The sequence below is a fragment of the Poromitra crassiceps genome (assembly GCF_964638095.1).
Source record: "Poromitra crassiceps genome assembly, contig: HAP1_SCAFFOLD_387, whole genome shotgun sequence".
Taxonomy (NCBI): Eukaryota; Metazoa; Chordata; class Actinopteri; order Beryciformes; family Melamphaidae; genus Poromitra; species Poromitra crassiceps.
Genome location: NW_028152017.1, coordinates 1,062 through 20,000, shown reverse-complemented (window position 1 = coordinate 20,000; position 18,939 = coordinate 1,062). Strand labels below are relative to the sequence as shown.

Sequence of the window (18,939 nt, the reverse complement as noted above, 5' to 3'; positions counted from 1 at the left end):
GCCATCTCTCCCCCCCCTCCACGTTTCTCCCCCTCTCTTCTCTCTCCGACTCTACCGGTGCCTTTGTGTGCACACCTACGTGGGCTTGATGAGGGTCCACATGCTGGCTGGGGTCCCTCAAAGGCTTAAGAAGAGATGGGAGGGAGAGAGAGAGAGAGAGAGAGAGAGAGAGAGAGAGAGATGGAGAGAGAGACCGAGAGAGAGACAGAGAGAGAGACATGTCTGCTCTCACATGGCACCTTCCAATGGTTGAACTGGGCTCCCACAGGTTTTGCACACGTCCCTTCACTATGTTGGAGCCACTCTTTGTTCCTGGGTGTGTTGATGTTTTGCAGTTGTACCGGGCTAAACAGTTTGCTTTCCCTACACAACATGTGTCGGCCCTTTACTGTGGAGACAAACAGCCTCTTTGCAGGATTTGTAACCGATCTGTTTGTAAAACGCTCTGATTTTCCCTAATTTCCCCGGAGAATGTCCCTGTCTGGAATAAACGATTCAAGATTCCACGCTATTCTAGGAATTGCATAACCAGCGGGGAACTTGGTATAAGCAAGTGAGCAAGCAGCTAAATGAAATCTAGTGACGCTGTGCGTTTCAGTTGGTGGGTTACTAGTGTGTTATTCACTAGCTATGTTTGTTGGAACTGGCCTCTGGCTGGTTGTGACACTGTGTGTGTCAGTTGGTGGGTTACTAGTGTGTTATTCACTAGCTATGTGTTTGTTTGGAACTGGCCTCTGGCTGGTTGTGACACTGTGTGTGTCAGTTGGTGGGTTACTAGTGTGTTATTCACTAGCTATGTGTTTGTTTGGAACTGGCCTCTGGCTGGTTGTGACACTGTGTGTGTCAGTTGGTGGGTTACTAGTGTGTTATTCACTAGCTATGTTTGTTTGGAACTGGCCTCTGGCTGGTTGTGACACTGTGTGTGTCAGTTGGTGGGTTACTAGTGTGTTATTCACTAGCTATGTGTTTGTTTGGAACTGGCCTCTGGCTGGTTGTGACACTGTGTGTGTCAGTTGGTGGGTTACTAGTGTGTTATTCACTAGCTATGTTTGTTTGGAACTGGCCTCTGGCTGGTTGTGACACTGTGTGTGTCAGTTGGTGGGTTACTAGTGTGTTATTCACTAGCTATGTGTTTGTTTGGAACTGGCCTCTGGCTGGTTGTGACACTGTGTGTGTCAGTTGGTGGGTTACTAGTGTGTTATTCACTAGCTATGTTTGTTTGGAACTGGCCTCTGGCTGGTTGCACACCAATAGATGCATTGTCAACCCAGGGCTCCATGTTTGACCCCACATAACACACACACGCATCTGCTTAACAGGCATCACACACACACACACACACACACACACACACACACACACACACACACACACACACACACACACACTGAAGACTCAATGGAAAGAAAGGTGGTGAATAAAAGAAGAAGTATCCCACTGCAGTCAGATGTAAACACATCGAGCAGCTTTCACAAATTAGGGGGAAAAGACTAGTTTTCAGATGTGCAATCAAGCGTTTTTGAAAAGATGGAATGGGTTTGGATAGTTTTTGGGGTCGTGGTGCTCGGCACATAAAAGCGTTTTTGAAAAGATGGAATGGGTTTGGATAGTTTTTGGGGTCGTGGGCGCTCGGCACATAAAAGGACTTTTATTAAAAGGACTGAAATTTCAATTCAATCACAAATGTGAAGATCTGGATGGATTTACAAGCTTTTCATCCAACGCATGGCCGACTGAGGCACATGTTTCAGTCAAACTGGCAATAGATACTAAAGGCTCATTCTATTTTGACATCTTGGTTCACTAACGTAGCACACACTCTTTCACTAACGTAGCACACACTCTTTCACTAACGTAGCACACACTCTTTGGTGTGTGGTGGTGTGAGGATGAATTCATGAATGTGCCATGAAACTGAAACTCTTGTTCAGGTGTATTTGTTCGGAACTGGATTTCAAAATAAAATGTTACCAGTGAGAGTGGACAACACAAGCCTGTGTGTGTGTGTGTGTGTGTGTGTGCGTGCGTGCGTGCGTGTGTGTGTGTGCGTGTGCATATGCGTGTGTGTGTGTGTGTGTGTGTGTGCGTGTGTGTGTGTGACCTCACCCCTCCTCGATGGTCACCCCATGCATGATGATGGAGTTGGTGACTTTGACCTTCTCCTTTACAGTGGTGGAGTTTCCGATGGTGGATCTCTTTATAGACGTCTTATCTGCTACCTGGCAAGATGCTCCGATGATGCTGTCAGATCCCATCTGTGGGAAGCACGCACAAACACGCACGCATGCAAACACACACACACGCAAACACACACGCACGCAAACACACACGCACGCACGCAAACACACACGCACGCACGCAAACACACACGCAGGCACGCAAACACGCACGCACGCAAACACACACGCACGCACGCAAACACACACGCACGCACGCAAACACACACGCACGCAAACACACACGCACGCAAACACACACGCACGCACGCACGCACGCAAACAAACACGCACGCACGCAAACACGCACGCAAACACGCACGCACGCAAACACACACGCACGCACGCAAACACACACGCACGCACGCAAACACACACGCACGCACGCAAACACACACGCACGCACGCAAACACACACGCACGCACGCAAACACACACGCACGCACGCAAACACACACGCACGCAAACACACACGCACGCAAACACACACGCACGCACGCACGCACGCAAACAAACACGCACGCACGCAAACACGCACGCAAACACGCACGCACGCAAACACACACGCACGCACGCAAACACACACGCACGCACGCAAACACACACGCACGCACGCAAACACACACGCACGCACGCAAACACGCACGCACGCACGCAAACACACACGCATGCACGCAAACACACACGCACGCAAACACACATGCACGCAAACACACACGCACGCAAACACACACGCACGCACGCAAACACACACGCACGCAAACACGCACGCACGCAAACACACACGCACGCACGCAAACACACACACACGCACGCACGCAAACACACACGCACGCAAACACACACGCACGCAAACACACACGCACGCAAACACACACGCACGCAAACACATCATCATTAGTGAAGGTGTACAAACAATAAAGAACAAACTGGAGAGTGAAGAAGGTGACAGATACCAGGGCACTCAAAATCATTCACTTAAGTGCGCTATTTTGGGATGGAAAAGATGACGAGTCACCCGGGAAACACTTGAGCAGGCAGGCACTTTCAAAAAAATACCTGGCAGGTGATTGGATGAACCATCCGTCTATCACGGGCTCACTCTTGCTGGCGTCACACCAAAGCCCGCCCATAGCTTCCCTCAGGACACTGATTGGTGCAAACCCACTGGTGGTTCAGATTCAAACCAATAGATTGTAGTGTGGCAAGACGGACTGGTCATGTGATTGCTAGCATGGCAGTGACATTACATGTGGCGATTTTCTTGAAATTTGTTTCGGTTTAAAAGGTATAAAAATATAATTAAAACTCTGCACATGTGACTGTAGTAATACTGAAGTGCTGTTGCTCAAGCTGCTTCTGAAACAGCATTCTGACCCCTGCTTCAGGAAATGGCTAATCTGGGACTGTGATTGTGGAAGGTGTTAAACCCAGTTTAACCCATTGATACCTAGTCTCTTAGAACAGACGAGTTGGCTTCCGCAATTTTCAAATGCTTCCGCCATACCGTCTGTACTTCGTGGGGGAGAATCATGCACCAACCGGAATGGGAAGTAGAAAGGCGAGTTTTCCGCTCATTAGTCCAATCAGAATCGCAGAAAGGCGGGTCTTCCGCTCATTAGTCCAATCAAAATCCAATATGCCGCATTTTTCGTGGACACACGTGTCGTGATTGGTCGGATTCCGTCAAACTTTTTTCCTGTCTGAAGGTTATTTTCCCAACTTCCTTGTGCATGTTCTGGGGGTGTAACGTACAGACTGTGTATAGCTGCATTCGCAGCAGTCTGTTTTAAGAGACTAATTGATACCTGATGCAGCATTTGTGTGTGTATCCCTTTAAGACCGCGAACCGCAGTTCGCAGTCTTAAAGGGATACACACACAAATGAGCGATACACACACAAACGCTGCATCAGGTATCAATGGGTTAACTGTATGGTATCCAGCATACGCTTATTCACCTGACATCTCTCAGAGATGACAGCAGACGGGTGGACCGCAGGCTCCTCAAACAGCTTCGGAGCCTGGCAGAGGAGGAGAGAGGGAGACATGGGGAGGGAGGGAGGGGAGGGAGGGAGACGAGTGGGGAGGGAGGGAGACATGGGGGAGGGAGGGAGACATGGGGGAGGGAGGGAGACATGGGGAGGGAGGGAGACATGGGAATGAAAACCATGCATTCATTGATAGGTAATTAGACTAGATTAGATTCCATTTTAATGAACGCTGTGGTGAAATTGGGCCATTGCAGCAGCAAAAAGTAGTACTGTATACACATCAAAGCAAAACAGGATTTAGAACAATTGGGGGTTATTACATATATGCAGCAGTCAATTCCAACACTCAGACTTTTAAGTAAGTTTAAGAATATAAAAGTATAGGTATACAGAATAAATAAAAATAATTAAAATGCGTAATATGTACAAAACACACTCATTTGGGTTTGTGCAATTACCGTCTGTCCACCTTATCAAACAACATGTTCAGACGGACGAAGCATCTGCCCCACTCACCAGCCGGTTTGCCTCTATGTAAGCAGCTAGCGTGTTGACGCGGTAGCACAGGCCCTGGTCCATGATGTGAACGTAGCAGCGCAGCCTCCCGCCGTGGTACGCCTCGCTCATGTCACCGCGGTGGTCGTTCCAGCAGGAGCGCTCCTGGGCCAGCTGGAGGAGGCGCTCGTCCCGGGACGAGATCTGGAGTTCTGGACGGTCGAGAGAAGGGAAGATAACATGGTGATACATGGTGTGTGTGTGTGTGTGTGTGTGTGTGTGTGTGTGCATGTGCATACAGTACAGTACGTGTATGTGTTTGTTGCTGACCAAGGTTGGGGTTGCTGTCATTAATTTTCTGGTTCTGATCCTCCACATCGTCTTTGGTTTTCTGGCTGTTAGTGGTTTTGGAAAACTGCTTCCGCACCAAGTATGGCACCAACTCCCCACGGATGGATGAGATGGACCTGGAGTCAGAGAAGAGGAGAGTGATCCACACACAGGAATGGTTAGCTGATCGGGCATGGTTTCATACGCTTGCAATGTTTATGTGTCACAACATTTGTTGCTGCGTACTGTCCACTCTGTCACCCATCTGTGCTGCCACCTTGCACTGTAAACTATGAGACAAAGCAAAAGTACCATGGAAATATATCCCAGAAAACACAGATGACAATCTAATAAGGGATAGGTAGTACATGATGGGGCAGGTATTGGACAAATATTGCATAAAGTGAGGGTTGAACTTTGAGTATTCCTGGTATTATCCTGCCTATTAGACAAGACAGTCCTCCTTAAAAACTCATTGTGTTGGCAAGGCCTTGGCCACGATTTGGTCATGACTGGGTCTGAGCTCTCGACTGGGTCTGAGCTCTCGACTGGGTCTGAGCTCTAGACTGGGTCTGAGCTCTGGACTGGGTCTGAGCTCTCAAATTTTTATTAACGACACTTATTGATACTACCGATAGCTGTTGCAAATGAGTATTGTATCTGTTTCAAATGTTGAGTATTGATACTTTGATTGATGACTAGATGAGTGATTAACAGCGAACAAGACAGAGCAAATCAGCCATGTCAAAACAAGTGCTGAATGACCACTTGGTCAGCAGCATCGATGAGGATCCAGCTCAAGCTGACCCTGTGTCCACCTGGAGGTCATCTCCATGTCTTTCTCTCTTTCTTTCTTTCTTTCCTTCCTTCCTCTGCACTGTGCTGTGCTCAATGTTCTTCACCCCCCCCCCCCCCCCCCGCCCCCCCAGACTCGCTCGCTCTTACTTTTCTTCTAAGCGGAGATTAGAATTTCCATGTGAATGAAGGGGGAAAAACAACAGTTACTCTGTCCATTTCTCTCCTCGGGCGAGAGAGAAAGGCCACGCAAGAGAAAGGAAGAGAGAGAGAGAGAGAGAGAGAGAGGAGGGAGAGAGAGAGAGAGAGAGTGTGAGGAGGGAGAGAGAGAGAGAGAGAGAGAGAGTGAGGAGGGAGAGAGAGAGAGAGAGTGAGGAGGGAGAGAGAGAGTGAGAGAGAGAGGAGGGAGAGAGAGAGAGAGAGAGGAGGGAGAGAGAGAGAGTGAGAGAGAGAGGAGGGAGAGAGAGAGACAGAGTGAGGAGGGAGAGAGCCCTGAAAAGAAAGATGAAGAAAAGAGGCCAAACTGAAGAAAGAAACAAGTGAACAAACCAGAGAGATGATATATATATATATATATATATATATATATATATATATATATATATATATATATATATATATATATATATAGATGGTGTCGGCGATGAGATGAAATCAGATTGATATCAGCATCTCTCTGCTGCCAATTCATATATTCAAGTGTACACACAGGAAGAGCCAGGAAGTGCAGAAAAGCAGGGGGCAGAAGCCATTGCAAGTTTGGGGTGAGTGTGTGTGTGTGTGTGTGTGTGTGTGTGTGTGTGTGTGTGTGTGTGTGTGTGTGCATGTGCGCGCGCACGTGTACGTGTGTGTGTGTGTGTGTGTGTGTGTGTGTGTGTGTGTGTGTGTGTGTGTGTGTGTGCGCGTGTGTACGTGTGCCTCTGTGTGTGTGTGTGTGTGTGTGTGTGTGTGTGCGTGTGTGCGTGTGTGCGTGTGTGCATGTGTCCATGTGTGTGTCTTGGCTTTGTCTTCTGTCATGTGAAGACTGAAACTAATTAGCTGAAGTAAGAACTTATTTCCAGGTAATAATGGCTACATTGTAACATTGTGAAACGTTATAATAAAATGTAGCAGATTTTCCCAGCCTCTCCTGAGGCAGAAAGCAAGATGACACGTCTGTTCTGATCAAAGCATACCTGATTTATATTTGAAAATGTTTTCCTGTCACTGGATAATTATGGTGATTGTTTAATCTATAACGAGCTTGCATTGCAACACCTTTTTAAAGTGGTAACAATGCCTGTAAATGTGGACGCACTGATCCCAACACAATGACTACGTTTAAATGCACACAATATTCCGCTTTTTGCCCATATTCGGAAAATGACAATATTCCGACTAAATGAATAATCCACTAATATTCCCGTTTACATGCAGCCGTAGCTCGCCCTCCCGGACACGTGAGGGAGGGGGGGAGAGAGAGATGCAGGTAGGCGGAGCCGCAGAGTTTTTCTGTTGAGAATAAACAGAGCAGCACTATTCTTACCAGCATCACTTGGTCCGTTTCAGGAGCTTGCTGCTGAAAAGTTTGGTGTTGCGCATCCAAGTCTTTCATAAAAAGTAGGCTAGTACAGCCTACGTTATTACCTCGCAGGCTCGCAAGCATTGTGGACTTCCGTGGGCACTGGGCACTATAGGCTACTCTCTCTCTCTCTCTCTTTAAATCGATGTTTCTCATCTCCTCCCGATCAGAAATGTCGGCTTTTCTTTTTGCATGCTGGAAAATGCTAAATTCGGAAAAAGGGCATTCGGAAAATGCAACTGGAATATGCCGTTTACATGACCCTTATCAAATTCAGAATATTGTCATTTTCCGAATAATAGTGGAATATTGTGTGCATGTAAACGTAGTCAATGTCACACCGATTCCAAGCGGGAAAGCTTGAAGAAGTGCCAGTTACCATGTGGCCATAGCCTTCATTTTTCAGCTTGTGGGGCCAAAATGGCCGACAGGCGTGGATTGAAAGGCTGGCTCCGTGTGACACGTCTGACTAAAGAGGCTAAAGGCCTAATGGCGTGCCTCAGTGGCACGTAGTAAAACAAATTAACACCTCGCTGGAACACCACCATGCTGCCACCTGCAACACTCGCTACTGATTCAGCCCTGTCGCCTCCCTCTTTCATATCTCTGTACACAGTGTTTAACTGTCAAGTTACAACTTTTACAGTTTTAACTGTATTAAAAAATACAGTTAAAAATGTATACAATCCTAGAATAAGAATGTGAAGTGTCTGTGCGTGAGCAAATTGTGTTCGGGCCACAGCTATCTGACGTAGGATCACACTGGATCCTTCAGGAAGTGTAAAGAGCACGCCTGGGAGACCTAACACACTTTGAATCAGGTAATTAGGGTCGACTAAATGGGGGGAAATGGCTAATTAGTGGGCGAAATGAGTCAACACGAGCTCAGCACCATGGAGGCTCCATCCGTTAGCTACTGATGGAGCACGCCTGAGTGGAGGAGCAACACCTGAGCGGAGTTGGAATCAGCCAGGGAAGTGGACTATGAAAACCCTCTGGGGAGAGAGAGAGGGGAGAGGCTGCATGCCAACTCTGTGAGCGAGGCCTGACTAAATGACCAGTGATGGTGTGTTGCTCCAACGGCTATCAGAACTATAATAAGAACACAAAGTCTGTGTGTGAGAGAACTTGCGATGTCTGTACAGAGTAATGGTGGAACTTGCGATGTCTGCACAGAGTAATGGTGGAATTTGCGATGTCTGCACAGAGTAATGGTGGAACTTGCCATGTCTGCACAGAGTAATGGTGGAACTTGCCATGTCTGCACAGAGTAATGGTGGAACTTGCGATGTCTGCACAGAGTAATGGTGGAACTTGCGATGTCTGCACAGAGTAATGGTGGAACTTGCGATGTCTGCACAGAGTAATGGTGGAACTTGCCATGTCTGCACAGAGTAATGGTGGAACTTGCGATGTCTGCACAGAGTAATGGTGGAACTTGCCATGTCTGCACAGAGTAATGGTGGAACTTGCCATGTCTGCACAGAGTAATGCTGGAACTTGCCATGTCTGCACAGAGTAATGGTGGAACTTGCCATGTCTGCACAGAGTAATGGTGGAACTTGCCATGTCTGCACAGAGTAATGGTGGAACTTGCGATGTCTGCACAGAGTAATGGTGGAACTTGCGATGTCTGCACAGAGTAATGGTGGAACTTGCCATGTCTGCACAGAGTAATGGTGGAACTTGCCATGTCTGTACAGAGTAATGGTGGAACTTGCGATGTCTGCACAGAGTAATGGTGGAACTTGCGATGTCTGCACAGAGTAATGGTGGAACTTGCGATGTCTGCGCAGAGTAATGGTGGAACTTGCGATGTCTGCGCAGAGTAATGGTGGAACTTGCGATGTCTGCACAGAGTAATGGTGGAACTTGCGATGTCTGCACAGAGTAATGGTGGAACTTGCGATGTCTGCACAGAGTAATGGTGGAACTTGCGATGTCTGCACAGAGTAATGGTGGAACTTGCGATGTCTGCACAGAGTAATGGTGGAACTTGCCATGTCTGTACAGAGTAATGGTGGAACTTGCCATGTCTGCACAGAGTAATGGTGGAACTTGCGATGTCTGCACAGAGTAATGGTGGAACTTGCGATGTCTGCACAGAGTAATGGTGGAACTTGCCAGCCATGGCTGCGCAGAGTAATGGTGGAACTTGCGATGTCTGCGCAGCCCAACACGCTGCAGCGCTGCAGTGCGACATGCTGCACGGGTTCTCTGCTAGTCAGTTAATAAGCAGGAATGGATAAATACTCACTTGTTGTCAGCGAGGAAGTCCACGACTGATTTCTTCAGACAGTACAGGTGAGCGTCCACTAGGCCTGTTTTAATGTGCATCCTGGGATGTCTGGGTGAGAGAGAGAGACAGAGATAATTGAATGAAAACTGTATTATCACTTATTCATTCAGTTATCATTCTTTGCACGCCAAGGACAGAAACTCGCACGGCAATAAACTAAACCACGGCTCAGTGTGTCTCTATGACAGCTTGTACACCTGCTGGCAGAGTATCGTGGCCTCGGAGGTGTGGCACTGCATTGCATCTTGCCAAACACAGAAAAGATAACAGGCAACAGCTTCATTCATGCTGTGCTACTTGTAGGAGCTTTGGTTTCTTTCATCATGTTGTTTTAGCTTCCATGTTGGCTTCCCTTTCCTCACCTCATCTATACCTCCTCTACCTCTCTCTCTCTCCCTTCCTCACCCTTCCCTTTCCTCACCTCCTCTACCTCTCTCCCCCTCACCTCATCTACACCTCCTCTACCTCTCTCTCCCCTCACCTCATCTACACCTCCTCTACCTCTCTCTCTCTCTCTCACCTCATCTACACCTCCTCTACCTCTCTCACCTCATCTACACCTCCTCTAACTCTCTCCCCCTCACCTCATCTACACCTCCTCTACCTCTCTCTCGCTCAACTCGCTCAACCTTCTTTCATCATGTTGTTTTAGCTTCCATGTTGGCTTCCCTTTCCTCACCTCATCTACACCTCCTCTACCTCTCTCTCGCTCATCTCGCTCAACTCGCTGGCACTGTTCTATGGCGACCCGGTTTTGCTCTCCGACTCTGAGAGCGAACCAAGCACAATTTCGCTCGTGATACTTGTACCATGAAGTGACAATAAAGGACTGTAACTGTAACTCACTCCTCCCTTTCCTCACCTCATCTACACTTCCTCTACCTCTCTCTCTCACCTCACCTCATCTACACCTCCTCTACCTCTCTCTCTCCCTCACCTCATCTACACCTCCTCTACCTCTGTCCCTCACCTCATCTACACCTCCTCTACCTCTCTCTCTCCCTCACCTCATCTACACCTCCTCTACCTCTCTCCCTCACCTCATCTACACCTCCTCTACCTCTCTCTCTCACCTCATCTACACCTCCTCTACCTCTCTCCCTCACCTCATCTACACCTCCTCTACCTCTGTCCCTCACCTCATCTACACCTCCTCTACCTCTCTCTCTCACCTCATCTACACCTCCTCTACCTCTCTCTCTCACCTCATCTACACCTCCTCTACCTCTCTCCCTCACTCTTCCCTTTCCTCACCGCCTCTGTCTATCTTTCTTCGATTAGACTCTTCCACAACTTCCCCGTTTTCGCCTCTCTTTCAACTCTCTCTACCCCCGTTTCCTTCTCTCTCAAAATCCCTTGTGCCAATCTCTCACACACACACACACACACACACACACACACACACACACAGACACACACACACAGACACACACACACAGACACACACACACACCTCCTGCTCTGCTCTGAATGACTAGAGTGACTTAGGAGGAGGAGTGTTTGGTCACACAGATTTTACAACCAGATGCTGGAAGCCATAAATCATAGTGTGTGTGTGTCCGTGTGTGTTAAGCCCTTTTATTCAACAGCATAAACACACACAGGCGCACGCACACACACACACACACACACACACACACACACACACACACACAGTGTGGGTCTTTTTCCAGTGTACTCCTTCATGCAACATTTCCCAGGTGTGCGTGTGCATGTGTGTGTGTATCATGGGCTTAAGGTGGAATTTATGGGGGCAGAACACCCACCTTGTGACATCACTCCTGGGCACCTGTGGGCAGGCAGGAGAACCAGGGATAACTGGGATGTGCAAGGTGTGTGCGTGTGCGTGTGTGTGCGTGCGCGCGCGCGTGTGTGTGTGTGTGTGTGTGTGCGTGCGTGCGTGTGTGTGAGAGAGAACAGGTGCCCTTTAAAAAGTGTGCAGTAGTACAATCATAGACAGACAGAAGGGATGTGCAAGGTGTGTGTGTGTGTGTGTGTGTGTGTGTGTGTGCAAGACTTCAGGCTTTTCTTCATGACACAAACACAGGGTGCCGTTAGAGAGAAGCCTCATCTGGACCACTTTCACTATTAAAGTCGAAGTGAACCAGAGGCGAATGCAATAGCACGAGCGTCGGAGACTGAAAACAAATTGAGAGGCGGACCATACATGTATGCGTGTCGATGATTTGATTTGACAATTCTGTCGACTGGCTTTGGCATTGGTCAATCATGGCGTGTTCCACCCCCAAATCGAGTGGGATTCAGCGTGTTGTCGTGCTACACGAGTGGGATCCGCAGAGTAACAGGCAGCCACCTGCTTCGTGCGGAGGGAGCGGACAATCCGATGCATGGGTGCTGCCTGCCTGCCTGGAATCTCCGAGGGGAGACCCCTGACTACCACGCTCTCAAGCGCGCGCCTTTTACGCTATTTCTGTAAATACGATATTCCTGGAATGCGCATTTTAACGAGCCAGTTACATTTCTTTGCATTCTTAAGGCCATGGCACACCAATCAAACATTCTCAAACAAACACCAACAAACACCAACAGACAATTGTCTGTGAATGTTGGCAGATGTTGGAGATTGTTTGAAAGCATGGCACACCGACCAAACATATTCAGCACAACAGTCCCAAACATGTAAAAAAGAAACACCAGAAAAATAGAAACTGCACTGTGTTACAGCACATAGAAGATGGCTCAGACTGACAAAGTTAGTTATACATCTGTCGAGTAATACAATGATACACCCAGTTTAATTCTTTTGTAGCGACAGATGGCCTTAAACGCCACACTCACGTGACGCTTCTTGAGAGAGAGGTGAGGTAACTGCATCTTTCTGCATACTTTATCGAGGGACCATGAAGGCGTCATGTGACAGGCAACGCTAGTTGAAGCCTGGAGGTCCTGCTGATGGCAGCTGCAACAGTGTTTTCTCTGCTATCAACCTGGTTAATCTCGCTATATTCTTCATCACAGCGGGTCATTACCCACTGTGCACTTAATCGTGCACTAGTTCTGCATAAGCACCTGCAGCTCTCTCCTTATTTTACTGACATTCTCAGTGATCACACGGCTGTTTACATGTGTTTCTGAACGGCTAGCTAGTTATTAGCATAGCTCGCTGTTAGCCGTCATGGATGTTCTCTCTCTCCCTCATTATGTAACCTTGCTGCGCATAACATTACTTATTTGCGGGAGTGCATGGGAGAAGTCTCCCGCTAGTGTTGTTGATGCCCAGTGTGATGGCACATGGTTGGCAGAGAAACGTATGTTTGCTGCGTCGCGTGTAACGTTAAGTTTAGAGGAGGCTCTGCCTCTGACCAAACTGACCAGACAACCGCATGCATTAGGTGTGCATGCGTGAGCTCCGTTTCCATGGATACGCGACTGAAAACATGGTAAGTTACCAGACAACAGCGAACAGCGAACAACGCCGGATTGAACAAGTCGAATCCTGGCAAACATGACAGAACATCGCCGAACATCGCGTTCATGTTTCATGCAATTGGCCAAGTTAGTAGTTAGTTTATGGGATAGGAATTCTGCCAGATGACAGGCACTGCGCCATTTTCTACTTCATTTGGAAGAGAAAATTATCCTGAAATGAAGATTTTTGATACGATTTTTTTTAAACTGACATATTTGTGTCGAGTCCACCCCTGGGGATACACAGTGATCGAACCAGGCGTTTTGACGGTACGATTTTTTTTAAACTGACATATTTGTGTCGAGTCCACCCCTGGGGATACACAGTGATCGAACCAGGCGTTTTGACGGTACGATTTTTTTTAAACTGACATATTTGTGTCGAGTCCCCCCCTGGGGATACACAGTGATCGAACCAGGCGTTTTGACGGTACGATTTTTTTTAAACTGACATATTTGTGTCGAGTCCAACCCTGGGGATACACAGTGATCGAACCAGGCGTTTTGACGGTACAATTTTTTTTAAACTGACATATTTGTGTCGAGTCCACCCCTGGGGATACACAGTGATCGAACCAGGCGTTTTGACGGTACGATTTTTTTTAAACTGACATATTTGTGTCAAGTCCACCCCTGGGGATACACAGTGATCGAACCAGGCGTTTTGACGGTACGATTTTTTTTAAACTGACATATTTGTGTCGAGTCCACCCCTGGGGATACACAGTGATCGAACCAGACGTTTTGACGGTACGATTTTTTTTAAACTGACATATTTGTGTCGAGTCCACCCCTGGGGATACACAGTGATCGAACCAGGCGTTTTGACGGTACGATTTTTTTTAAACTGACATATTTGTCTCGAGTCCACCCCTGGGGATACCACCTCATGTCGTGATATGATTGGTTGAAATGGGGTAGAAATGTGATAGTACTAGGTGACGTCAGCAAACTGTAGATTAGTGTTATCAATGAAATCTTTAAAAATTAACTTTTGATGTGAAAAAGGGTGAAAAACTAAAAGGAATTAGATTTTTGTGATTTTGTTTGCATACATCATTAAATAGGTGCACTGCATACCCAGGTATTTGAACTAAAAGAAAAGAAAAGTCATTTTTGGGTTCAGCTCGACTTTAACCACTAGTTTAAAACCACATTCAAATCTCACCTCAAAAGCCACCTGTTCAAACTGGCCTAGTCACCTTAATCATATACATCACTCCATCTATGCTGTCTGCCTGCCTTCTATCTCCGGTCTTTTCTTTTATCTGCGCTCCTTAATTTATTTGAATTATTATTATTATTTTAATGATGCTGGTGTTTGCCATGCTTGTTGTTTTTATCAGAGTATGACCTTTTAGAATGTTACGCCTCTTTGATGCACTGTACGGTAGGGGTGGGAATCACCAGATGCCCACGATACGATACTAAAACGATACTTGAGTCACGATACGATAGTATTGCGATATTGCGATATGCTAGTATTGCGATATATTGAATATTGCGATATTTCGATATATTGTCTAACTCCTTTTCCTTGACCTCACCGGAAGTAAAACATGCAGTGCTTTTTTGTTTTGTTTTTGCCCCACACGTAGGCTACATTATTAAGCTTCTCTGGACTCAATAAGCCACTGCAGGCGCGGACCCTAACATCGGGCGCTTCGGGCAGATGCCCGGTGGCCTGGCATGGCATGGCCTGCAAAAAAAAAAAAAACGATACTTGGCGTCCAAATATCGATACAATATCGTCAGGCAAAATATCACGATACTATGGTGTATCAATTCTTTCCCCTACCCCTACTATACGGCGACCTTAGGTGTTTGAAGGGCGTCTCCAATTAACATGTATTATAATTATGTATGTATTAAAAACACACGGTACAGTACAGAGATTCTATTTGTCAGAGTGTCACAGCTCGTTTGGAAGAAATCAAAATGTTAATTCAATCAATCGAGCTCAAACTTTCATTTCACATTAGCAGTTGTAGTAATAAACAAATCATTACGTGACTTTTCACTAGTCACTAAAATCTTAAGATCATAGATGGACTTTAAAATGCTGTCTAACCTCTTTTTTAATCAAGCGTCACGTTGTGGCTGAAGAAGTTTCTTCACCGACTACTCAACTAAACCAACGAAAACAATGGCTTTTTAGAATCGATAGCGGGCACCGCCGGACACATGCTATTTTATGAGCTTTTGACTTTGCAGTAGAGATGCTGCGATCAAGATTTTTCAATTCCGATCCGATTTCGATATTTTAGCTCAAAACCGATCCGATTCCGATCAAATTTCGATACCCGATTCGATACCGATTTCGATCCGATACCGATACAGCACATATTTAAGTCTCTCTATGCTGTCTGATAGCTAGCAGGCAACAAACATTTTTAGGGTTAGGTATGTATGTGTGTGCTTTGGTAATATAGTATGTAAACAATTTAGTTCATCTAATTCATTTGATGTAAAACTAAAACATAACAATCAAATTAGGGCTGGGCGATATGGCCTCTAAAGAATATTGCAATGTTTTTCGGCTATATCGCGATACACGATATATATCTCGATATTTTTGAAATCTCTCATAAATGCTCAATTTAACCCTTCAGGGTTCATACACATTTTGACCAATGGATTTCCATGACTTTATCATAAGTTCTTAACCTGTATTTTATGCACACCTGGGGTAAAAAAGAAGAAGAAAGAAAGGGCAAATGTTGTGAGCAAAGATGGATTTAATATTCTAAGCAAATCTGACATCACTATTGTGATATAATATTTTTTTTAGTAAAGTGTATCACTCAATAGTCATTACAAAAAATAATGGCTTTTATAGAACCGAAAGCCTAGCTGCTTAGTCTGCAGATAAAACATAAAAAAATACATTTAGACTCTTATTGGCATGACGGCAACATATAAGCGGTCTGAATTTTGCATGGGGCCAGTTCTATAGTGAGGCATGGAAAGCCTCACTATACGCCATCCGTGTCGTTTCACTTTTGACTGAAAAATGATGCCTGTAGTCTAGATTAAAGAAAATACATGTATGTGATGTTGACAATTATGTAGGCTATGTGCGCATTCGTTTTCCTTATAGATCATGAGTGCTCCGCAGCTAGCTACGTTAGCTTGCATGTAACGTTAACGTTAGTTGATTTTGGAGACACAAACCCTGGACGTTACATTTTGAGTAGGCTAATGCATGAGGTTCTCTATGGTTTACGCCAGCTCTGGGAGTATGAAATGCTTTAAATGCGGGGGTTTTGGTCACAACAAGCTTGTGGAGCGCTTCCCTGCAACTAGATAGCCTAACCAGCTAGCTAACGTTAGCCCCGTTAGCCATCATCACAACAACTAACGTTAACGCCAAAACAAATCCGCTGCCTCATCCCCACGTTTGGTTTAGCGTAACGCCAGCTCAGACTTTCCCCTAATCTCAGAAACCTTGCGGGACATGTCTTGCAAATTGCAATAGTGGTTGTTTCTGTCAGCCACACTGGGGGCAGCCATGTTTTGCCAGTCTATGGTGCGGACGCGTGATTTCGAATCGCACATAGGTTAAGGACGGGTGTGTCTGACGTTTTGGCCCTGGCCTCTGTGTGCTGCTGCTGCTGCTGCTGCATGCTGGATAGAAATCCTGGAGCGGAGTCATGGAATGGAGTGCTTATATCGGAGCCTTGGATCGGTCATTTTCGCTGGAATCCGATCCGATCCGATCCATGTTTTTTGGCTGATATCGCGCCGATATCCGATCACATGATCGGATCGCAGCATCTCTACTTTGCAGTGTCCAACCACAACAAACTTCTCTTGCATTTCCTCAAGCAGGGAAACACATGTTGTTTTCCCTGAGAAAGCAGCATCACGTGACTTCATCATGTGACCTGTGGTTGCTGTAGTGCTGTAGAGCTCGCCGTGGAGGAGGGCAGGAACTGAGTACCCCTGCAGGCGAGGCGAGGGATGACTCAACCTGCCTGGATTAATAACGACTTACTACTAAACTACCACTAAAGTCCACAGTGGGAGAGAGGAGACACATCTCCCTCTCTCTCTCTCTCTCGCTCAACATCATGTCTCATTTAATCTCACTCTCTCTCTCCCTCTCTCTCTCTCAACATCATGTCTCATTTAATCTCACTCTCTCTCTCTCCCTCTCTCTCAACATCATGTCTCATTTAATCTCACTCTCTCTCTCTCCCTCTCAACATCATGTCTTGTTTAATCTCACTCTCTCTCTCTCCCTCTCTCTCAACAGCATGTCTCATTTAATCTCACTCTCTCTCTCTCCCTCTCTCTCAACATCATGTCTTGTTTAATCTCACTCTCTCTCTCCCTCTCTCGCTCAACATCATGTCTCATTTAATCTCACTCTCTCTCTCCCTCTCTCGCTCAACATCATGTCTCATTTAATCTCACTCTCTCTCTCTCCCTCTCTCTCTCTCAACATCATGTCTCATTTAATCTCACTCTCTCTCTCTCCCTCTCTCTCAACATCATGTCTCATTTAATCTCACTCTCTCTCTCCCTCTCTCTCTCTCAACATCATGTCTCATTTAATCTCACTCTCTCTCTCCCTCTCTCTCAACATCATGTCTTGTTTAATCTCACTCTCTCTCTCTCTCTCCCTCTCTCTCAACATCATGTCTTGTTTAATCTCTCTCTCTCTCTCTCTCCCTCTCTCTCAACATCATGTCTTGTTTAATCTCACTCTCTCTCTCTCTCAACATCATGTCTCATTTAATCTCACTCTCTCTCTCTCCCTCTCTCTCAACATCATGTCATGTTTAATCTCACTCTCTCTCTCTCCCTCTCTCTCAACATCATGTCTTGTTTAATCTCACTCTCTCTCTCTCTCAACATCATGTCTCATTTAATCTCACTCTCTCTCTCTCTCAACATCATGTCTCATTTAATCTCACTCTCTCTCTCTCCCTCTCTCTCAACATCATGTCTTGTTTAATCTCACTCTCTCTCTCTCCCTCTCTCTCAACATCATGTCTTGTTTAATCTCACTCTCTCTCTCTCTCAACATCATGTCTCATTTAATCTCACTCTCTCTCTCTCCCTCTCTCTCAACATCATGTCTCATTTAATCTCACTCTCTCTCTCTCCCTCTCTCTCAACATCATGTCTTGTTTAATCTCACTCTCTCTCACTCTCTCTCTTTCACACACAACATAATGATGTCTAATTTAATTACGACTAAAAGCCTAGAGCGCACGATGACTCCGACACAAGAGAATGACTGTTAATGTCCTCATTAGTCAGGTTTCCACTACAGAGCCAGCAGGACTCAAGAGCTTACATGTTATTTAGGGCATTCAACTATTGCCTCCAAAATAGAAGGTGTGTGAATCCCTTAACAACATGCTACGCTAACACATGTGTGTGAATCCCTTAACAACATGCTACGCTAACACATGTGTGTGAATCCCTTTACAACATGCTACGCTAACACATGTGTGTGAATCCCTTAACAACATGCTACGCTAACAGATGTGTGTGAATTCCTTAACAACATGCTACGCTAACAGATGTGTGTGAATCCCTTAACAACATGCTACGCTAACAGATGTGTGTGAATTCCTTAACAACATGCTATGCTAACAGATGTGTGTGAATCCCTTAACAACGTGCTACGCTAACACGTGTGTGAATCCCTTAACAACATGCTATGCTAACAGATGTGTGTGAATCCCTTAACAACATGCTACGCTAACAGATGTGTGTGAATCCCTTAACAACGTGCTACGCTAACAGATGTGTCTGAATCCCTCAACAACATGCTACGCTAACAGATGTGTGTGAATCCCTTAAC

At 46.1% G+C, this 18,939-nt stretch overlaps 1 protein-coding gene across 1 annotated transcript in view; it reads right to left on the bottom strand.

Annotated features, from left to right (window-relative positions):
* Positions 1 to 9,731, bottom strand: part of LOC310771171 (translation initiation factor eIF2B subunit gamma-like) — a 22,052-nt gene extending 12,321 nt beyond the window's left edge. The window contains exons 1-5 of the mRNA XM_083663830.1: positions 9,648 to 9,731; positions 5,035 to 5,171; positions 4,726 to 4,916; positions 4,177 to 4,239; positions 2,107 to 2,255 (exon numbers count right to left, since the gene is read on the bottom strand). Coding sequence (XP_083519956.1) covers positions 2,107 to 2,255; positions 4,177 to 4,239; positions 4,726 to 4,916; positions 5,035 to 5,171; positions 9,648 to 9,727 — 620 coding nt within the window. The 5' untranslated portion in view covers positions 9,728 to 9,731. The remainder of the gene's footprint in view (positions 1 to 2,106; positions 2,256 to 4,176; positions 4,240 to 4,725; positions 4,917 to 5,034; positions 5,172 to 9,647) is intronic.
* Positions 9,732 to 18,939: the final 9,208 nt, after the last annotated feature.